Genomic DNA, 22,098 nt, shown 5'->3' with positions numbered 1-22,098 from the left:
AATATACACCAGATCCATCTACAGCTCTTCAAAAACATAATGAAAGTTGTGAATTGCTTGAAATTTCACCATTTAAGGTTATCAAGAGAGCACAAGACAGGCGTCCAGAATACATTCGATCCAAGTCTCGTTGCTTAGCTTTAAAATTCTAGCAAACAGCATCAGAAGTGCTATATGTTCCAGTGAAAATAGTCTGAAGAAACTGGCAGTGCTGAATGTACAGACTAACATTTTAATGCTAAAACTTAAAGAGAAATTCAGCAGAACTTCTGTTAAAGCAAAACTACAAATACTTACCTTACCTTAGCATCAGCTTCATGGAGTAAAGAAAAAATCCAAATGTTTTTAACACTACCGAATACATGGTAAGGAAATAAAGGGTATTGCTAAAAGAAGATGGTATTTTGTCAAAAGGGATTTATAAAGTGGGAAACAGTATAGGCAGGGATATGTAAAAACGTGTCAAGAATTTTTACTGTGAAGATGATAGAAGTTGCATTTCTGCTATTAAAAGACTGTCTGTTCAGAAAATGGCAAGAGCGTATAAGACAAAGACTAACTTTACATAATCTGAAAGATGTATACTTAGCTTTCAGAGAAAAATACTCTGAAGATAAAATTGGTTTTGCGAAATTTTGTGAACTTAGGCTAAAAGAATGTGTTACTGTAAACAGTCGTGGAATGCATAACGTATGTGTGTGCATGTATCACCAAAACGTAAAACTGTTAATGCATGCTGCACATGTGAAAGAACCATATACTGAACTTCTGCAGAAACTTGGGTGCAATCTGGAAAATGAGGAGTGCATGCTACATTGCTGTTCTTGGTGTCCTGACGAATATGAACTGCGCAGTTTTTTAATGGAGCTGGAGTCCTCACAAGATTGTGAAAATGTTGTATCCAAACAATGGATGCAAACTGATCGACCTACACTGGAGACATTAATGAAGATGACTGATGAATTTTTTGAGTATCTCATGTAAAAACTTCAAAACATATAATTTTGTCCAAATCTGTCACTACTTCAAATCAAGCAAAGAAACCCTCCCTGATACATGTTGTCATAGTGGATTTTGCAGAGAACTATACCTGTTTGCTGCAGGATGCTGCACAAGGATTTCACTGGCAGAACATTAAAGTCACCCTTCCTTCTTTTGTGGTGTACTTTAAAACAGATGGTTGCATTAAGCTAATGTCATTGTGTTGTATAAGTGGCTGTTTGCAGAATGATACAAACACATTCTGTTTTCCAGAAAACTGTTTTCACTTATGTGTTGGAACAATTACCACACATCCATCATGTTTGTACTTCAGTGATGGCAGTTCTGTACAATATAAAAACTTTAAGAAATTTTTAAATTTGTCATCACAAGCAAGATCATGGAGTAACTGCAGAATGAAATTTTTGCTACTAGTCATGGCTAAAATGCATGTGATGGAGTAGATTAGACTAGTACTTGTTCCATAGATCATGAATACAACACTTCGTAATTATGTGGAATGTGTCAGGTTAGTAAAAGGTGTCTATACAAGATATTACACAAAATATTACATGACACTTAATATTTTTTGTGGGAGATCCAAAAATTCATCTAACGAGTAGGAGTTGCCATTCAGAAATTCTTTTAATTTCCTTTTAAATGCTATATGGCTATCTGTCAGACTTTTGATGCTATTAAGTGACCAAAGACTTTTGTGGCAGCATAATTTACCCCCTTCTGAGCCAAAATTAGATTTAACCTTGAGTAGTGAAGATCATCCTTTCTCCTAGTGTTGTAGCCATGTACACTGCTATTACTTTCAAATTTGTTCGGATTGTTAATAACAAATTTCGTAAGTGAATATATATAATTGTGAGGCTACAGTGAAGATCCCTAGCTCTTTAAATAATTGTGTGCAGGATGATCTTGGATGAGCTCCAGAAATTATTCTGATTACACGCTTTAGTGGAATGAACTATCTTTTGCTCAATGATGAGTTACCCCAGAATATGACTCCATACAGAAGCAGAGAATGAAAATAGGCGTGGTAAACTAATTTACTGAGATGTATATTGACAAAATTTGCAATGACCCTAATAGCATAAGTAGCTGAACTAAAACGTTTGAAATTTTGAATATTCTACCTTAGCTACGGAGTTGGTGGTACTATTAAACATTTAGCAACAAGAGCAGGTTTACAGTGTCCATATGACAGTCACATTTTAAGTCCAAAAGATCTGTTTACATTTGCCAAAACTCGTGTTCCAGGAATAGAAACCTTTTGTTACAACAGAGGAGATAAGGAAGTTCAGACACGTTACAAAAATGATTTGAGACTGGTTCTACCATTCCTGGGACAAGAGTGAATCATTTTTTCAAACCACTGAATGAAAAGTTGCTGATAGTGTGTTTCATCAGCTACTGAATTCATTTAAGTTCCTCTTGGAATTTGAAACACTGCCTCTAACACAATTAAAGAAGAAACATTTGTCGCAGCTATCTGTGATAACCAGCGGTGGTTTTGAAAAATGAGAGATAAGTTAAGAACACAGATGCGCGAGTCCAAGTGGCTCTTCCTCAAGTTATTTTTGGCCACTTAACACTGATGTTCGCTGGATACCTTATGAAAACATTTTAATAACTTTGCCTGCTCGTAGGCAAGCACAAGTATTGGTCGTTCATATACTTTTGAATCAGACATAACTGTCCATCGAAAACTTGTTTGAAAGAATAAATGCTTTTTAGAATTTTATGAATGTGTTTTATGAGAACAGATCATTCATGACCACTAGGTAAGTCACAAAATGAAATCTGTATATTATTAATGTTCTTTCTGTTTTAAATGATTAAACAGAACGAACATCCTTCTGATTTTCTGTTATGTTGAAATCTATGACAATAGGAATTCTTTGAGACAAAATTTGAAATGGTGAAACTTGTGATTTTGGTGAAAAAATTCATGAAGTTTGTAAAAAAAAAAATTGAAAAATGACTAAGCACAGATTTGCACATATTTAAATGCACAGTTGCAGCATTTTTATAGTTTAGTGATATATTTGGTCCTTTTATCTTTCTAATGACACCAAATTGATTAAAATTGACTTATAAATCAGGGAGTTAGAGTAGTTAAAAACTTTCAACCTACCCTTTGTACTGATGCCAGATGGAGAAAATGCTAGACATTTCAAAATGCCCCCTGACTACAGTTTTGATCTAAAAAATCTGAAAAAATTATTTTCTCTCTTTCTATTTGTGTACTTTGAATATAATAAAAAGAAACATTCCACGTGGGAAAAATATATTAAAAAATGCTGTGACTTCCCCAACGAAAGTGCTGGTAGATAGACACAATAACACACACACACACACACACACACACACACACACACACACACACACACACACACTCTTCAAGCTTTAGCAACCCACAGTTGCTTCATCAGGAAAGAGGGAGTGGAAAGACTTACTTTAGCGCGCGCGCGCGCACGCACACACACACACACACACACACACACACACACACACACACACACACACACACACACACGTAAAGGCAAAGAGTTTCAAGCTTGAATTTGTATGTGTGTTTGTGTGTTTTTTTATTGTGTGTTTTTTATTGTGTTTTTTTATTGTGTCTATCTACCAACGCTTTCTTGTTTGGTAAGTCACAGCATTTTTTAAATATATTTATGTACTTCCTTACACCAAATTTTTACAAATATCTGTAACATGATAGCAACGAGATTTCTTTATTTTGGGTGACTTTAAATGAAATGAGCCGCCAAGGCTGCTGTCCTCCTATCTCAGCCTGCTAGTTCTTTTATTCCTTCAGATGATCTGTGTTGCCGTCTCTCAGCAGGTAATGTTCCTTTGGGATCTCCGCTGGTCTTCTTTTCATAGGTACAAGCTCCGGGGAATTAAACCTCTCCCAGTGGCTTGGTCAATCACCTCTCGGCCCTCTCACAGTGTGGAGATCACTTTGTCTAGGTTGCATATTGGGCGCTTTTGTTTGTCATAACCATTTAAGTGGTAATCCCCCACCACTTTGTGCTCTTTGTCAACATCATTTGATGGTTAAGTTGCCTGACAGAATGCCCTTTTTTTTAAAAAAAAAACTTGCTTTCTAATGTATATTTGCCGAGTTCTTGGTCGTTTTAGCGAACGACATGTGGGCTGTCGACTGTGTTGTACTTTTTATCTGTCTTAATAATACAGTGAAGGACATTTAATCTTTAATTAAGGACCTCTGTTGTCTCTTTGGTGTATTTTGTGGACTTCTCTCAGAGAGGAAGTCCTTGTTCTTAGCTCTCATATCCTTCAAGTGGGCTTAATATGTAGTTGCTGTTAACTCTTTTTGTATTAGTGTTCTAAGGTTCTGATGTGGAGGTGCATGAACTTAGTTGTTTTTGCGCTGTAAAACAAAACAATCAGGTTGTACTGGACAGTCGTTTGCTGTGGTCTTACGAGCCACACTGTGTGTTGTAAAAGACAAACAATTGTTGTCTGTATCATATAATTATTAGAATGTACATTTCATGTTTGGAAGTAGAAGAATAAAGTAATGAGATGGCCTCCCTGTGGTGGACTGTAATAGTTTACATTCTACACAATTCCTTTCTAATTGGGGATGAAAATGGCATATGTTAAAAAATGTAATCACTTTTATTGATGTTTCTGTGTCTAAGTTGAATAATATGCAAGTTGCTTATTTTTGATATTTTTACTTTTGTAGTTCTGGGAAAGTATAGTTCTGCAAGGTGTAAATATATGCTTTCGAGTGACCCTAAGTCCACTTTAAGATCAGTGTTAGCTCTCACGAATAGTTTACTTCAGGAAATTAACGGAGTGGCACACTGGCAGGGAGGAATGGCATTTCAAAGCAGGTTTTACTGAATCATTTGATGACACAGTTGTTCTTTGCCTATAGTAGGATCCTTCCATTTTGATTATTCTACTTTAACTGAAGGGAAAATGTTCAGATTCAGTGTAGCCCCAAACACTGCAGGAGAGGTAAAATGACTAGATAGATGTTGGATTGACATGCAGTTAAAACCAGTTTAAAGGTTGCAATGTGTCACACTGTATCTGTGTAGTTCCTCCCTCCTGTCTTCGCCGGCCACAGTGGCCGTGCGGTTCGAGGCACTACAGTCTGGAACCGAGCGACCGCTACGGTCACAGGTTCGAGTCCTGCCTCGGGCATGGATGTGTGTGATGTCCTTATGTTAGTTAGGTTTAATTAGTTCTAAGTTCTAGGCGACTGATGACCTCAGAAGTTAAGTCACATAGTGCTCAGAGCCATTTGAACCATTTGAACCTCCTGTCTTCCTCCATTTGGTGGGCTTGTACCCAGTGGCAATGAATCTTCACTCTGTAGCAGCTGAAAGTCAAAGATCCCCCCTGCGGGTCCGGGGTAAGAATAGGCCCGAGGTATTCCTGCCTGTCGTACGAGGCGACTAAAAGGAGTTTCGGCCTTCCATGTGATGGTCCCCCTTGGGGTTTGACCTCCATTTTTCTAAATTTCTACAGAAGTACGAGCCTTTTGGGGAAGGACACCTTACGTGGTGTACCACTGGTCCTAAGTGCACTCAGACCTTGGCACTCAGCATTGCACCGGCGTTGTAACCATACCCACTATTACTCAAATTGGGCCTAAACGCCTTTTGGGTTGTCCCAGTTATGCCCATAGTGCGTCTCCATCTGCACCAGCGATCATGATGGACTTTTTATGGCACCAGAAATCCAGCACGGTAGCCAGCCCGTTGTGGTGGGGTCGTCATGTACCCTCTAGGTTGTAGCCCCCTGACAACACAGGGATCGTACTGCCGATACCTGAGCTGCACCCTCCCCACGTCGGCCAAGGAGTAGATGCCCGTCTCCTTGGGGCATCAGGACTCCCGGCAATGGTCATCCTGCCAGGTGGCCCTTGCTGCGGCTGGGTGGCGCCCGTGGGGAGAGCCCCTGGTCGGAGTGGGTGGTATCGGGGCGGACGTTTCGCAGATGAAACGTCACCACGTATCGGGTCGCTCTGCGGCCGAGTCTTTCAAAAGCAAAAGTACCGTTTCTGGTTCTGGTTCTCCTGCCCCTTCCCCCTTGGCCACTCCATGGGAGGAGGGACAGGCCCGCCGGCTTGGAGCGAAGTACTTCCCCCGCTATTTGGTCTGTTCTCGAACCGATGGGGGGACATTCGCCACCTCCAAGCCCATGTTCTTTGTTCAGCACATTGAGGACATCTTCGGGGAAATCGAGGCTCTCAGCAAGATGCGTTCAGGGTCCGTACTTATCAAGACCACGTCCGCCACACAGTCGGCGGCGCTGCAGGCGTGCGACCGCCTAGGGGACATCCCAGTCTCCATTGTCCCACATCTGGCACTCAATAGGACACAGGGGGTTATTTTTCATCGTGACCTCCTGCTACAATCTGATGAGGAGCTCAGGGCCAACCTGGAGCGCCGAGGCGTGCATTTCGTCCGGCGAGTCCAGCGCGGCCCCAAAGACCGTCGCATCGACACTGGGGCCTTTATCCTCGCCTTCGAGGGGGACGTTCTCCCGGAGAAGGTAAAGGTAATGTGCTACCGGTGTGACGTGCGACCCTACGTTCCGCCTCCTATGCGCTGTTTTAGGTGTTTGCGCTTTGGGCACATGTCGTCACGGTGTGAGGCTGAGCCCCTCTGTGGCGATTGTGGCCGTCCTCTTCGTGAGGAACATACATGCACCCCACCACCTCGGTGCGTTAATTGTCCTGGCGTCTACTCGCCTAGATCCTCAGACTGCCATTGACCACTTCATTTGCCTCAGTTGTGTCCACTACTTCCGCGGTATCCTCACCCCTCTCCTGTCCCCCCTCCGCCTCCTCCGCCCATCAGGGGGCTCTGCCTCCGCCTCCCAAATCCCTCCCTTCCAAATCCTCCTCCCCCGTGGCCCCCACCCCCTCTGCCCCAGGGGCCATCCTTCCTCCTCCTTCTCCCCACACGCCACCTGAGAAGCGATCCTCTTCTCAGGCGTCCATCGGGGACACGTTCCGGACCCCGGCTTCCGAGGTCTGGCGTTCCAAAACGGACCCCGCGCGTGAGGACCTTCTTCGGGTCCAGCCCACCATCCCTGTGCCTCCTCGGCCTTCCAAGAAGGCCTCCAAGAAGAAATCTCTATCCCCCTCTCCACCCCGGCGCGTTTCGACTGACGCTCCATCCGTGAGTCGCCGCTCCCAGCCGTCCTCAGTTTCGCCGGGACGCTCTGCTGCCAGGCGCTCAGCTGGCCTTTCGTCGGCAAATGATGCTGCCCCTCCTACACAACCAGGGACAGCGGCCGCAGCTGGCGACCAGTCGATGGAACCGGATCCGCCTCCCGTCGGTTGTAGCGTTGTTCCCTCGCAACCTGGCCCTCCGCGGCCGTCGAGGTGACCAGCTCTTCCCCCGTCTCGTTCCCCCAACTTTTTGACTAGCGATGGCGTTGTTTCATTGGAACATAAGAGGTATTCGATCTCATCGGGAGGAATTACAACTGCTCCTCCGCCTGCACTGTCCGCTTGTCCTTGGACTCCAGGAAACCAAGTTGCGCCCGACTGACCGTATTGCCTTTACCCACTATACCTCGGAGCGGTATGACCTTACCCCTGTGGACGGTGTCCCAGCTCATGGTGGGGTCATGTTGCTCATTCGGGACGACGTCTATTACCATCCCATCCCATTGACCACCCCACTCCAAGCAATAGCTGTCCGCATTACTCTTTCTGCTTTTACTTTTTCAGTTTGTACCATCTACACTCCACCGTCGTCTGCCGTTAGTCGGGCTGACATGATGCACCTGATCGTTCAGCTTCCCCCGCCGTTTTTATTGTTTGGCGACTTCAATGCCCATCATCCCCTTCGGGGCTCTCCTGCATCCTGTCCAAGAGGCTCACTCTTGGCAGATGTCTTCAACCATCTCAATCTTGTCTGCCTCAATACCGGCACCCCGACTTTCCTCTCGGACTCCACTCATACCTTCTCCCACTTGGACCTCTCGATATGTTCTACCACTCTTGCCCGTCGGTTCGAGTGGTATGTCCTTTCTGACACCTATTCGAGCGACCACTTCCCCTGTGTCGTTCGTCTCCTGCACCACACCCCATCCCCACGTCCTTCGAGCTGGAACATACTGAAAGCTGACTGGGGACTTTACTCATCCCTGGTGACCTTTCCGGACCACGATTTTCCCAGTTGTGACGGTCAGGTCGAATACCTCACGGCTGTTATCATCCATGCTGCCGATCGTTCCATTCCTCGTACTACTTCTTCACGTCGCGTTTCCGTCCCCTGGTGGAACGAGGCTTGTAGGGACGCTATCCGTGCTCGACGACGTGCTTTACGCACCTTTCGCCGCCATCCTACGTTGGCGAATTGTATTGAATACAAACGACTCCGAGCGCAATGCCGTAGAGTCATCAAAGACAGCAAAAAAGCTTGTTGGGCCTCTTTCACCGGCTCCTTTAACAGTTTTACTCCATCTTCCGTCGTTTGGGGTAGCCTGCGCCGGCTGTCGGGTATTAAGGCCCACTCCTCGGTACCTGGCCTGACCTCAGGTAATGCGGTCCTTGTTGATCCGGTGGCTGTCGCCAACGCCTTTGGCCGCTTTTTCGAGGAGGTTTCAAGCTCCGCCCATTACCATCCTGCCTTCCTTCCCAGGAAAGAGGCAGAAGAGGCTCGGCGACCTTCCTTCCACTTGCTGAATCTGGAAACCTATAATGCCCCCTTTACTATGCGGGAACTCGAAAGTGTGCTTGCACTGTCCCGGTCCTCTGCTCCGGGGCCGGATGCCATTCACGTTCAGATGCTGGCACACCTTTCTCTGGCGGGCAAAAGCTTCCTTCTCCGTACCTACAATCGCGTCTGGACCGAAGGTCAAGTCCCCATGCGTTGGCGTGACGCCGTTGTTGTTCCTATACCCAAACCCGGGAAGGATAGACACCTTCCTTCTAGTTACCGCCCCATTTCTCTTACAAGCTGTGTCTGTAAGGTGATGGAGCGCATGGTTAATGCTCGGTTAGTCTGGATTCTTGAATCTCGACGGCTACTTACTAATGTCCAATGCGGCTTTCGTCACCGCCGCTCCGCTGTTGACCACCTCGTGACCTTGTCGACATTCATCATGAACAACTTTTTGCGAAGGCGCCAAACGGTAGCCGTGTTCTTCGACTTGGAGAAGGCTTGTGACACCTGTTGGAGAGGAGGTATCCTCCGCACTATGCACAGGTGGGGCCTACGCGGTCGCCTGCCCCTTTTTATTGATTCCTTTTTAACGGATCGAAAGTTTAGGGTACGTGTGGGCTCCGTATTGTCCGACGTCTTCCTCCAGGAGAACGGAGTGCCTCAGGGCTCCGTCTTGAGCGTAGCCCTTTCTGCCATCGCGATCAATCCCATTATGGATTGCATTCCACCTAATGTCTCAGGCTCTCTTTGTCGATGACTTCGCGATCTACTGCAGTGCCCAGAGAACATGCCTCCTGGAGCGCTGCCTTCAGCGTTGTCTAGACAGCCTCTACTCATGGAGCGTGGCAAATGGCTTCCGGTTCTCTGAAGAAAAGACGGTTTGTATCAACTTTTGGCGATATAAAGCGTTCCTTCCGCCATCCTTACATCTCGGTCCCGTTGTTCTCCCATTCGTGGACACAACTAAGTTTCTAGGGCTCACGTTGGACAGGAAACTGTGTTGGTCTCCACACGTCTCTTATTTGGCGGCCCGTTGTACACGTTCCCTTAATGTCCTCAGAGTTCTTAGCGGTTCATCTTGGGGAGCGGATCGCACTGTCCTGCTTCGCTTGTATCGGTCCATAGTCCGATCGAAGCTGGATTATGGGAGCTTCGTCTACTCGTCCGCTCGGCCGTCCCTCTTACGCCGGCTCAACTCCATCCACCATCGGGGGTTACGTCTTGCGACCGGAGCCTTCTACACTAGTCCTGTCGAGAGTCTTTATGCTGAAGCTGCCGAGTTACCGTTGACCTACCGGCGCGACGTACTGCTGTGTCGGTATGCCTGCCGGCTGTCGTCTATGCCCGACCACCCCTCTTACAAGTCCTTCTTCGCCGATTCTCTCGACCGTCAGTACGGGATGTATGTGTCTGCCCTGCTGCCCCCCGGAGTCCGCTTCCGTCGCCTGCTTCGACAATTGGATTTTGCCCTCCCTACCACCTTCAGAGAGGGTGAGAGCCCGACACCACCTTGGCTCCAGGCTCCGGTTCATATTTATCTCGACCTCAGCTCACTCCCGAAGGATGGTACTCCGGCTGCAATGTATTGCTCACGGTTTGCCGAACTTCGTGCTCGACTTGCCGGTCACACCTTTATTTACACCGATGGCTCCAAAACTGACGATGGTGTCGGCTGTGCCTTTGTCGTCGGGGCCGCCACATTTAAATACAGGCTCCTCGACCAATGTTCCAGCTTTACGGCCGAGCTTTTTGCTCTCCATCAGGCCGTTCAGTATGCCCGCCGCCACCACCACTCATCATATGTACTCTGCTCTGACTCACTCAGTGCTCTTCAGAGCCTTGGAGCTCCCTATCCGGTCCATCCCTTGATACAACGGATACAGCAGTCCCTCCATTCTTTGGCTGATAACGGTGGTTCTGTCAGCTTTCTGTGGGTTCCCGGACATGTGGGAGTGCCTGGGAATGAGGCTGCGGATGCTGCAGCCAAGGCTGCAGTCCTCCTGCCTCGGCCAGCCTCCCATTGTGTCCCGTCATCCGACGTTCGTGGGGATGTGTGTAAGAGGCTTGTGTCGTTGTGGTGGGATGCTTGGTCATCCCTCCAAGGAAACAAGCTCCGGGCAGTAAAACCGCTACCAACTGCTTGGACAACATCCTCCCGACCATCTCGGCGCGAGGGGTCCTTCTGACCAGGTTGCGGATTGGGCATTGCCGGTTTAGCCACCGCTACCTGCTCTCCGGTGACCCAGCCCTGCAGTGCCCTTGTGGTCAGGCATTAACAGTGCGCCATGTTTTATTGTCGTGTCCCCGTTTTAGTCAATTTCGTGTTGTCCTGTCCCTGCCATCTACTTTACCGGATGTTTTAGCTGATGACGCTCGAGCAGCTGCTCGTATTCTGCATTTTATAACTTTAACTGGCTTGTCCAAGGACATTTAATCTTTTTACTTATTTTGTCTGCATCTTTGTCGGGTCCTTCTGGTGTCCCCTCCATCCCCTTGAGTTTTACCAGATTCCATGTGCTCAAACAACAGTGACTGGGCGCTAATGACCTCAGCAGTTGAGCGCCCTTAAACCCAACCAAAAAAAAAAAAAAAAAAAAAAAAATGAAAGTCAAAGACAACACAGATGCAGATGGAAGTGTTTCAATGCTATCTGATTAGAGCTCTACATAAAAATGATTTTATTTTCTGTTTGTTTCATTTTCACATTGACCTCAAAAAGGGTAACTTCCCCTCCTTTTCAATCTCCATTATGAATTTGATAGGATGAAGACAGTTAAAATGGTTCAATAACCAGTACAAAAAGTCTACTTCATGTGGCAAAGCAAGAAGCATATCACAAGTAGGCTTCCAAAAGTATGATTTCAGGGACATATCCTCAGTCATCCATAGAAAGATTAGTGACTGGGGGATAATGGACTTGCTATAACAACACCCTCAGTCTGTTCATAATATTTGTCATTGAATAAAAAAATAGATGGATGTCGGTACATGATGGCAGAGCTTTGTCGTTTGTTTTAATTAATCAAAAAGTAGGTATGGAAATAACATACATTTGAGTTTGGACCACTACATAAACCAGCTGAAGACTTTAGTTCTGTGGCTTTCCTTCCATATGCAGAAAATATGCCATGATTGGTAGGGTTTTGAAGAAACACGATATCAGATGTGTATTCCTTCTGTCTGCTAAGACTAAAGCACTTCTTGGCTCTGTTAAGGATGATGTAGGTTTTGAGGAAGCCTGGCATTTACAAAATACCATGTGAGTGTGATAAAATATACCATACATTGGCCAGACCATTTGTACTGTCAGTGACAGGTGTGTTGAACATCGTCATATGTGATTATTACAACCTGACAAATCTCATTGGTTGAGCACTGTCTTGCAGAGGGATATCTGATGCTATACAGTGGATACAAGTGATTGCGAACTCCTTGCGTTATTGGGATTGTGTTTTAAAAGAATTTCAATACAGACTAAAAGGTAATGTCATTAACTATGATAATGGATACCTGCTAAATAAAACTTGGAATCATGTTTCATCGGATACGAAGGAACAAGGGCAGGTGAATCAGCTGGCTGTGAGTATTAATTTTTAACGGTATATCGTTTTTGTCATCACTAGTGGTGCTGCAGTTTTTCTTGCACAATGGGCAGCAGCAACATTTGAATGCTTGCGCATTGCCTCCACACATGTGCAGACAGCAGTTTGATTTGACTGTAGGCCTGAGAAGAATTTGATCTGTAAATACTTGGGGAAAGTCTAGTCACATCTCAGACTGACCTCTCATTGTCTTGTGGTCCAGAGAGATTGAAAGGTGAAAATTCTTGAGGCTCACTGGTTTCATTTCTGCTAACAATGAACTGTGAATAGCTCATGGAATTAATATATAGTTTAAGCATTGCATGTGATGAAACCAAGGCGTAGTGGAATTGCGTTCCTTTGGGATTTTCCTCTGATCTCACTTTTCCAAGTTTAAGTTCTTCTCTGTTACTGTCTAAGGTGTATCCATTTGGATTTTGCCATTTAACTGCATGAATAATAAAATTATGTAAGGAAATAGGCTCCTTAGTTCCTCACTGCTACAAAAGTATAAAAATAGACTGGCTAAATTAATATCCATTGAGCAGTATTGTCTTAAGACTTCAAAGGTTTTCCCGACCACCCTGCGACTCTAAGGCAGAAAGGCATAATGGATATAACTTAGTTCAGTCAGGTTGCAGCAATTTTCAGAATTTACATTGTCTTTTTTTTTAAATATTGTTTAACTACAGGAAACTTCCTTTAATTTCAAACTAAACATTGCTGTTATAATACCTGTGAGAATGCAGTGAAAAGAAATTTCTTGTTAATATTCAGCATCCTCTGTTGTCATCACATGGTACTGTGTGGTGTTACACACATCTTTTTAGAGAGCATTTGTAAATTTCAGTAGAATGTTCTCTGTGGCATGTAGGTGAAAGTTTGTTCAGCAATTTCTGCTGCTGACTGTGTAACCACTCCATGATTAAATGTTGCAGTTTAGACTATTTTTATTGAAACCTGAGGAATTAAGGCACCAGTAAAAGTATGAAAATTGTTATGGAGCAAAATTGTTGTGAACAGAATACACTACAAAACATATCTCTCAATAGTATGCAGAAAAAATTGTCAGTATCTGCAATTGCCCTTGGTTCTGATGTAGGTGACTAATTTCCTATAAAAGTATCAGATACTGACAGTTTTCACTTGCATTAGTTTATACATGACTACGTTTCTCCCCAGGTTTATGCTATTTCCATCTCTTCCTCACCCCCACACCAAAACAAACTATCTTTGTTGATTAATCTTATTTTATAAAACTTTTTGTGTGTGGAAGTTGCTTTGTCATTATGATTTGGTTTTTCCAGAAACTCAGCTTAACAGAATATGAAATGGTTATTGCTGCACATCTAGTTGATCCTACAGAGATAAATGTATCGTGGGATGACATCGCTGGACTCGATGATGTTATTCAAGAATTGAAAGAGACTGTAATACTGCCAATTCAGCGAAAGGAACTTTTTGCAGATTCCCAGCTAACACAGCCACCGAAAGGTATTGGCTTTCTTGTAACTTTGGTTATTCACTTGATGTTTCCTGTCTAAATAACTAATCATGTTTGATAAAAGTTCTTTGATAAGTCATTTGTTTGTGTCTTAGCACTAAAGTGTTCTTTTGATGCTATTTTTAGGCACAGTCAGTTTTCTCTTGACTCATCTCAAATATTGTTCCTGAATGTGAACATTTCATGCCGTCAGCTATGAGCATACGATTTTAATGTGCGGTGAAACTTTGTTACCAACATGTAGGTTAACCCTTATGCTGCTGTGGATGTGTATACATGCACTACTCTGTTGCTTCCCAGGTGCTGTGGACACTTATACAAACATGGCTTAGCTTTCCTACAGTGCTCTTGTCTGTCTGCATCCTGAGCTTCCAACCTCTCAGCCCCCCCCCCCCCCTCCCCCGGACAAGTTTGCTTATATCTTGGTGAATAAAATAGGTTTAGTGTGTTTATCATACAATGTATTTGCTGCTTTGCATGCTACAAATTCTTTATCTGCAGGAACAGAAATGGATATTTCACATGCAACTGTCAGTAGGTTATAAAAAATCAGTACCTAGAGAATGAAATATCAATCTGCTCTTGATTTTAAACAAAATATTGATATCTTACCAACATTTCAGTTACTACAATTTAAAAGCTAAAATCAACCACGTGCAGTCTGCACAATGAACTTTTACCATTGCAGACTCTTCTCAAAATTGCATGCAATGTTATACTTAATGTGATGCAGTGCAGTAACTTTGATGAATAGCGGAAAGAGATTAGTTCTTTATCGAGCAAAGGTATCGTACTTTAAGATTTGCAAAAGTAAATTTTTTCAGTAAATAATTTTCTTAGATTAAAAAAAACATTTAGTGGAAGAATGCCATCTCTCAGCACAGATAGCAGCATTTGACAAGCATTATAGCCACAAGTAAGCCACACTAAGCACAGGAAGCAAGAGCACGTGTGTAGTAGTGAAAGGGTTAATGGGTGCAGTCGTGAAACATAATCTGCAGGTAAAGCAAACTAACACGTAATATACTAACATTTATTATCATCAAATGTCGCCATTACAATTAATATGCAGGAAGACTGTTCTATAGTAAGGATCTGACATGATCAGTGATTAAATGTGGATTAGATTACATATGCTAATAATTCAAAAGACCATGCCATATTCATGCCTTTTCTTTTGTACGAGAAAGTAATTTGCCTACCCTTGCTGTTGGGTGCACTGCTGAGGCTATTGGCCCAGCTCTCTGATAGCCTGCACATCAGTTGTTTGGACCTTTGTCTGTGGGCACTTCACTGCACTTGGGTTGGAACACACTGCTGTAGATCCATATGAGATCATTTTGCTCTGAAAAGAAATGAATACAGAAGAAATGATAGTAATAAAGTCTAATACACTGAAGGGACATTGTTGTAGCCAATAGGCAGTTGCTTATCATGTTATTGGGTGTTAAACATCCTTTCCACAGTTAAGAAAATTGCTAGGATAAAAATGCATTTTTGAATGAAATGTGTACAGTCAGCAGTCTAATTTCTTCCTTAATTTTAGGCTGCTTAGCTGGCTTCACCCAGTATGCTTCAAAATATAATAGCATTGAATGATTTGTGGTAGTCAAAATAATACGGGCAACACGTATTTTAACACTCCTCATTTATTATGTTACAAATAATGTGTTTCTAGATTTCAGTTTCACAAGAGTGCTCTTCCTCTTAAAATTTATTTCCATTCTTGGTCAATGGCAAGTGGAAAACCTCAGCAGCTGACATTTTACTCAAGTGTGCAGCTAATTGATTAAAAAAGATGAAAAATAAAAAAGTAATGTATAACATACTTCAAAACATTGAAAATGCACCTTGTCCCAGTTAGAGTTAAACAAAATTATAGTAAACTTTGCTACTACATGGACTAGCTGCTGGATATAGGTTTCCAGCTGAAGGACAGCAACAATGCCATCTGTGCTCACTTCCTGTTAACAATGTTTTTAAGATTGTAAGTGCTCCAGTTCCTATTGGTTCAACAGGAAGGCATCACTTTATATCAAAGGAAGATACTGAATAAGTGGAACACATTTTCAGTTCATTGACTGGCTAATTTCAGTACAAAACAGAGTACACAGAAGTTGGATAAATTGAAACCTTTAAGTCTTCATATCTTTCACGTACATTTTGGAACCATTTAAAATGCTTGAAAAAATGATTCTCTTATTCATCTTTCAAAACTATGTTGAATAAGGCTAGATTTTGATTTTTATGAGCCTGTTATGTGATAATGTGATAATGTGGTAATAAAATAGTTTTTATGTAAGGCAAAAATTTAAACTGTTTATAAATCATGTGCAACTTGAAAGTGGAAGCTCTCCTTTTCAAGGAATGTAGAACTATATGGTACTAATAAACAGCAAAAATAAATTTATGTATTAGCATTTTTGAAAAAAAAATTCCATAAATTATTAAAAGTTCAAAATGATATAGTAAAAGTACTTTGACAGGTAAGTCCAAATGGAGGATTTCTTTGTAATCATAAAGAAATTATCTTTCAAATAAAAACCCCAACAAAATAGCTAGAACTGTTTCAAAGATACAGCATTTTAAATTGTTTTTCCAAGATCAGCATTTTCGAAATGGTATGCGCAGTGTCTTCTTTGGAGGGCTGTATCTCGGAGCAGAAACATTTTTGTAGAAAACAAAAAAATGTGTGTTCCTTACATTTTAATATATGCTAAATTCAGTAGCATCAGAGACTATGAAGTAAGATTTTTCCTAGCCTGCCTGAATTGATATGGACTATGCTGTATTTGTCATAAGAAAAAAACTGATGTAAACATTACACCATGTATTCTTCAGTGTTTGTGTGAATTTCACTGGGTTATTTTCATTTGGGGTGGCTTTGTCCATTACTGCCAACTACGATCATAAAGGCGCATTTTATACTGTTACACTAACAGAGACTGAACAATAATGCGAGAAAACAGCTTTACCAGCACATTTAACTGGTACAGCACTGGCCGGCCAAAGTAACCTGCAACAGTGTGAGCAGTTGTAGTTCAGATGTAAAGAGACGAATAGGGAAACAATGTAGCTTCGAATGTCATTTAATTTCCAAGGAGAATGAAATAATATTCAGCAAAACTCCAGCACTACTGCACATTTTTTATGTGGCCAGACAGAAAGCATAAAATACTCTCGTTCTCATCTAACACAGTATTCTAATTACAAACAAGAGTGATGAAAACTCCTGACTTAAACACGTGGTAATTTTTCTGAGTGAGCTGTGTGTGATGCAAAAACATACTGCAGGGATTTCACTGTATTGTCGAATACTGACACTACTAGAAGTGTTAAGTAGTCAGTTGTTCCATCTTCAGGTGAAGATGGCCAGAAGACTCTGCGCCGAAATATTGTGGCAGGATGTTACTGATATCCGGCAGTTCTCCCGTGTTTTTATGGAACAATCAGTACGCCGGGAAAGCTTTAAACATCACAATTAGTCAGTTGTCTGGTGATCTCTTAGCTCCTTCCTTGTCCAAATCCAAGGAATAATTTCATTTCTGGAACTGTCATCTGCTACTTTGATAATGTGTCAAACAGAATCCATAAAGGCATCCAGGCACCGTATTTTCTCTTTTATGATATGACATTCTGTATCCCACCACTGTTAAACAGTGACGTGAAAAAGCTACTTACATTACTTCCAGTACAGCTGGCAGCTTAACAGCCTTGTTCTTTCTTGTGGCAGATTCCTTAACTTGGCTCCAGGTCAGTCCTGTTGGATACATATTGTAATGGTGCAGTGGCAAATGTAAAAATGCAGCGTTTGTATGCTGTGCTCAATGCTGTGAAAATGAATGTTTGTTTCTATGACACTTACCACTCTGGTTCGTTAGACTAAATCTGTGGTACTAAACAATAGACATAGTCCAAACAGAGAGTATTTGGTTTTTCATTTTTGACCAAAAAAAATTTCTTAATTTAAGCAGACTTATTAACATCTTTGATATAAGAGTGATAATTAAGAAATTATATTTGAAATGCAAACAGGAATTTTGCGTGCAACATGTAATTAGGAACAAGAAGGCATGCACTATTTATAAAAAATGATGATTACAATTACAAGATAGAGGTATTTGAAATTGAATGAAAAATAAGCAAGATGAGATTTGAACCAGTAATCTGTGAACAGCACCTGATTATTAATCTACTGTGCTACCAATCCTGCTATACATCCAGTGTGTGTTCTCTCAGCTGTATCAAATACAGCCTCTCAGAAAACTTAAAAGCCGACATTTTTTTAATTTATGAAAAACATGGAGAATGACCTATTTCTCGGTACTTTTTAACTGTGTTCCACACGTCTGTTCTACTATGGAGCAGGAAGCAGCCTCAGACATATTCGTACTGCATATTAACAGCACAATAATTGGAGTACAACAGTACAGAGACTGTGACTGACAAGATTTTTGAAATAACTACATAGCTGAAGTGTGATTAAGGAAAACATTGGTGGCTGTTTATGTATTACAATATCTGTTTCATTTAATGTAGCTTAGTAATAAGATATGTAATATATAAGTAGGATCTACTTCCAAGAGTGTAATGCCAAAAGTGTAAAAGTGCTACAGCTTCTGACCAATCATAGCTTTTTGTGTTTGTTCATACCAGGTTTATTCTCATGATGAACAGAGTATACCTTCACCATGTGATAACAATAGTAATGTTACATATGACAGCACCACTAAAGTACTTGCTAAACATTTTTCCCAAAATTTCCTTCACCAAAGAAGACGCAGACAATATCACAGAATTCAAATAAAGAACAGCTGTAAGTACAAGAAACTTATAAATGGTTCGCCTCAGTGTAGTGAAGCAAATCATAGTGTGGTGGTATGGTTCTACATATGGAACTATTGTGTCAATACATTCTGAAAGGAACATAATTGGTGTAAAACTGTAAGACTTTGATTTAGTAAGTGATTTGAGTAGCTTCACTACACCAAGGATATCTGTTTGTAAGCTGCTCAGGTTGGTAGCTGTTTGTGATTTGAATTATGGAATGTTTACTTTGTTTTAGTGACAGTTTCAGAAAACTGTATATTTAGTAACTCAAACTTTGTTGTGCATATGATAGATCCACTAAGTGCCATATTTGACTGTTATTGAACGAGGTGTTGTGAATAGGCAGGTTTCTAGTGATATGGAAAGCAGCTGAAGCAGTAGTATTAAAAAGGGAAAGGACAAACACCCACCATCATTGAAAAGCTATAGACCTGTTTTCTTATTAAACATGTTGTCCAGAGTTCAGGAGTGTGTACTTTGTGACTGGTTCCAGGTGCACTTGGAGCTCTTGCATCCAAACCAATGTCAGTATGGATTCACAGAAGGAAAGTGTCTAGATGATGCAGTTAATAGTGCTCTTCAGATTGTAGAAAATTTTACAATGAATTATTCAATTGTACTCGTGATTGATATTGCAGGCAGATTTGATAATCTCTGGTGGCCCACGATGTTTGCATGCCTCAGATCTGTTCCCCCAGATGTTTAATAGCTTTATAGATTACTGTAGTGGACATTGTGCCCATTGGCTTGTGGGGCAGAGCAAGGTAATCAAAAAGATTACCAAGGATTGACGTCATGGCTCCATAAGTGGGATCTTAGTATTGGACCACTGCCAGTCTGTTAGATGGGGCAGATGTCATTGGTGGTCATGGTGTTGCATATCCAGGTGACATCCTGCTAGTTGTCTGCAGGGTGAGACTTAAGAAAAAACTGATGTGCTTGCTCAGATGCGGCATTGGTGCAAGGGCAACAGACTGACTGTAGCTGTTCATAAAACTACATACATACTTCTGAAGAGAAGACCCTCTCTTGCCAGAAATCCTTCCATGAGGCTTGACAGAATCACTGTGAAATGCAGCACTGTTGGAAGGTATTTAGGCTTTCCTGTAGATGGTTACTTTGTGATCGCTTGAAAAATATCGTAATCTAGTCTGATGCTTCAAAAAAATATTTTTTTAATGATTTTGTTATATTAGATTCCATAACCATTTTAATTTTTTTTAATAAAATGTAACCTAAAATTTGTCTTAGAGGTGAAAGTGACTTTTTGCAACAAATGTCATAGCCATATTTACAGGTTCAGGACTGTTTATGCCCATCTGTACAACTTAAAAAAGATATGAATGAAAATTAGCTATGATTAATGAAATTTGTATTTTTTTAATTTTTTGTGGTGGTCATAAAGTACTTTTCCACTTGCTGTAAATATTACAGAAAACAGGTTTGTGTTGCATGTTGTTTACCCTACTTATAAATCAGTACTTATTTGAAAAGTATGTTAACAGAAATTACATACTTTACAAATTTCCTTTTTAGCCTTTTTGGTGGTGGGCACAAAGTACCCCTGTGCACTTGGTATTATACGTTATGGAAAAGTGTTGGTATTGCTATAGCTATCACCTCTGACAGTTGTAAGTCTTGAACCGATTTTAATTATCACAGATGTATTTTTGATTAACTATAATTTATTGTAAATTATTTACTGTTCTTGAAATTACATTCCAGAGTGGTCTTGTTGATTAAATGTGCTTTTTGGTTCAGTATTGATGTTGGCATCATTACTCCAGGAACTATTTTACCATTCTTATCTGTTAAACTGTAGTGGCGATGATTATTCACACCAACCACTCTTAGCTTCAAAATACACATCGTAAGTGCATTCTCCTCATAGACTTGTCCCAGTTACATCACATGCATTTATATGGTGGAACCATGTGTTCTGACAGGTTTCAATTTCATCACAATACCTATCTGCACTAGTTTATTGACTACTGCCAGATCTCACCACATCCACTCTTGATCATACACACCAGTGTGTGTATGCTATGGGGGAGAGCTAGTAACATCATAAATCCTGTAAAGGATTATGACCTAGGAATATAAGTTCCTGTTTTTGTTGTACATAAAAACTGTTTTCCATGTGGGAACATCAGTTACATATGAAGAACATTGAAGAAGCAGCAGGGTTTATCAAAGTATCAATTAATATACTGAAGCCAATAATCAAAATAACTTATGAAAATGCTACTAACAAAAGCAAAAGCATTCACTGTAGCAATGCATTTATACATTTAAGCTGCTCATCTGCCCTTTAGATTTACTGTGCTTTTATAGATCTTATTGATTGTGATGGAATATGTAATGAGCAGATCTGCAGCTGAATTATAAAATTAACCACAGGTATGGTATCTTAAGAAATGCAATAAAAATCATTCTGCTTCCCCAATCCAAGCTTCAAAAATGTCATTGCAGTTACATGAAAATTTTGTTTGTGTTAGAAGCATCCTGATAAGTCATACTTTAACTTAAATTTGTTTCAATTGTAGGAGTGTTGTTACATGGCCCTCCTGGCTGTGGGAAGACATTGATTGCTAAAGCCACTGCCCGTGAAGCTGGCACTCGCTTCATAAATCTGGATGTTTCAATACTCACTGACAAATGGTATGGAGAAAGTCAGAAACTTGCAGCTGCTGTATTTACACTTGCTGTAAAGTTACAACCATGTATCATATTTATTGATGAAATTGGTAGGTTTCGAACTAAGTTAGAATTTAATGAGTTAATAAATAAATTTATTGTGTAAAAAGTTACCTTGAACAATTCTTATATGGATATTTTGAACAGATTGAGTTTTCTTTCCCAGATTCATTTCTGAGAAGTCGTAACACCAATGACCATGAAGCTACAGCCATGATGAAAGCGCAGTTTATGTCCTTATGGGATGGCCTCATAACAAATCCAGACTGCACAGTTATTGTAATGGGAGCCACAAATAGGCCTGAAGATTTAGATAGAGCTATTCTGCGTAGAATGCCAGCAACGTTTCATATTGGGCAGCCTGTAAGTGAATGAAATTTTTTACATTTTATAAATTATGTTACCAGGTAGTAACTGTGATATTGTTGGATCAGAATTGCTTAGTGTGTTGATCAGCAGTCTTCAGGCAGTACAGTTTTTTGTGGTGGTGGTGGTGGTGGTGGTGGTGGTGGTCGTCATATTCAGCCAAGAGACTGATTTGGTGCTGCTCTCCATGCTACTCTAATCTGTGCAAGTGTCTTTATCTCCAAGTAACTACTGCAGCATATGTCCTGGTGTATTCATCTCTTAGGCTCCCACTAAGATTTTTATCCTGCACGCTTCCCTCCAGTACTAAATTAGAATCCCTTGATGCCTCAAAATGTGTCCTACCAACTGATCCCTTCTTCTAGTAAAGTTCTGCCACAAATTCCTCTTCTCCCCAATTCTGTTAAGTACCTCCTCATTAGTTATATGATCTACCCATCTAATCTTCAGCCTT

General features: G+C 41.5%; 1 protein-coding gene across 1 annotated transcript in view; it reads left to right on the top strand.

Moving 5' to 3' along the window:
- Nucleotides 1-22,098, top strand: part of LOC126161484 (outer mitochondrial transmembrane helix translocase) — a 94,747-nt gene that overhangs the window by 41,678 nt on the left and 30,971 nt on the right. Inside the window, exons 3-5 of the mRNA XM_049917383.1 lie at nt 13,555-13,741; nt 21,128-21,328; nt 21,445-21,641. Coding sequence (XP_049773340.1) covers nt 13,555-13,741; nt 21,128-21,328; nt 21,445-21,641 — 585 coding nt within the window. The remainder of the gene's footprint in view (nt 1-13,554; nt 13,742-21,127; nt 21,329-21,444; nt 21,642-22,098) is intronic.

The sequence above is a fragment of the Schistocerca cancellata genome, chromosome 2 (genome assembly GCF_023864275.1).
Source record: "Schistocerca cancellata isolate TAMUIC-IGC-003103 chromosome 2, iqSchCanc2.1, whole genome shotgun sequence".
Lineage (NCBI taxonomy): Eukaryota > Metazoa > Arthropoda > Insecta > Orthoptera > Acrididae > Schistocerca > Schistocerca cancellata.
Note: the sequence above shows the minus strand (reverse complement) of the source record. Positions and strands in the feature narration are given on the sequence as shown.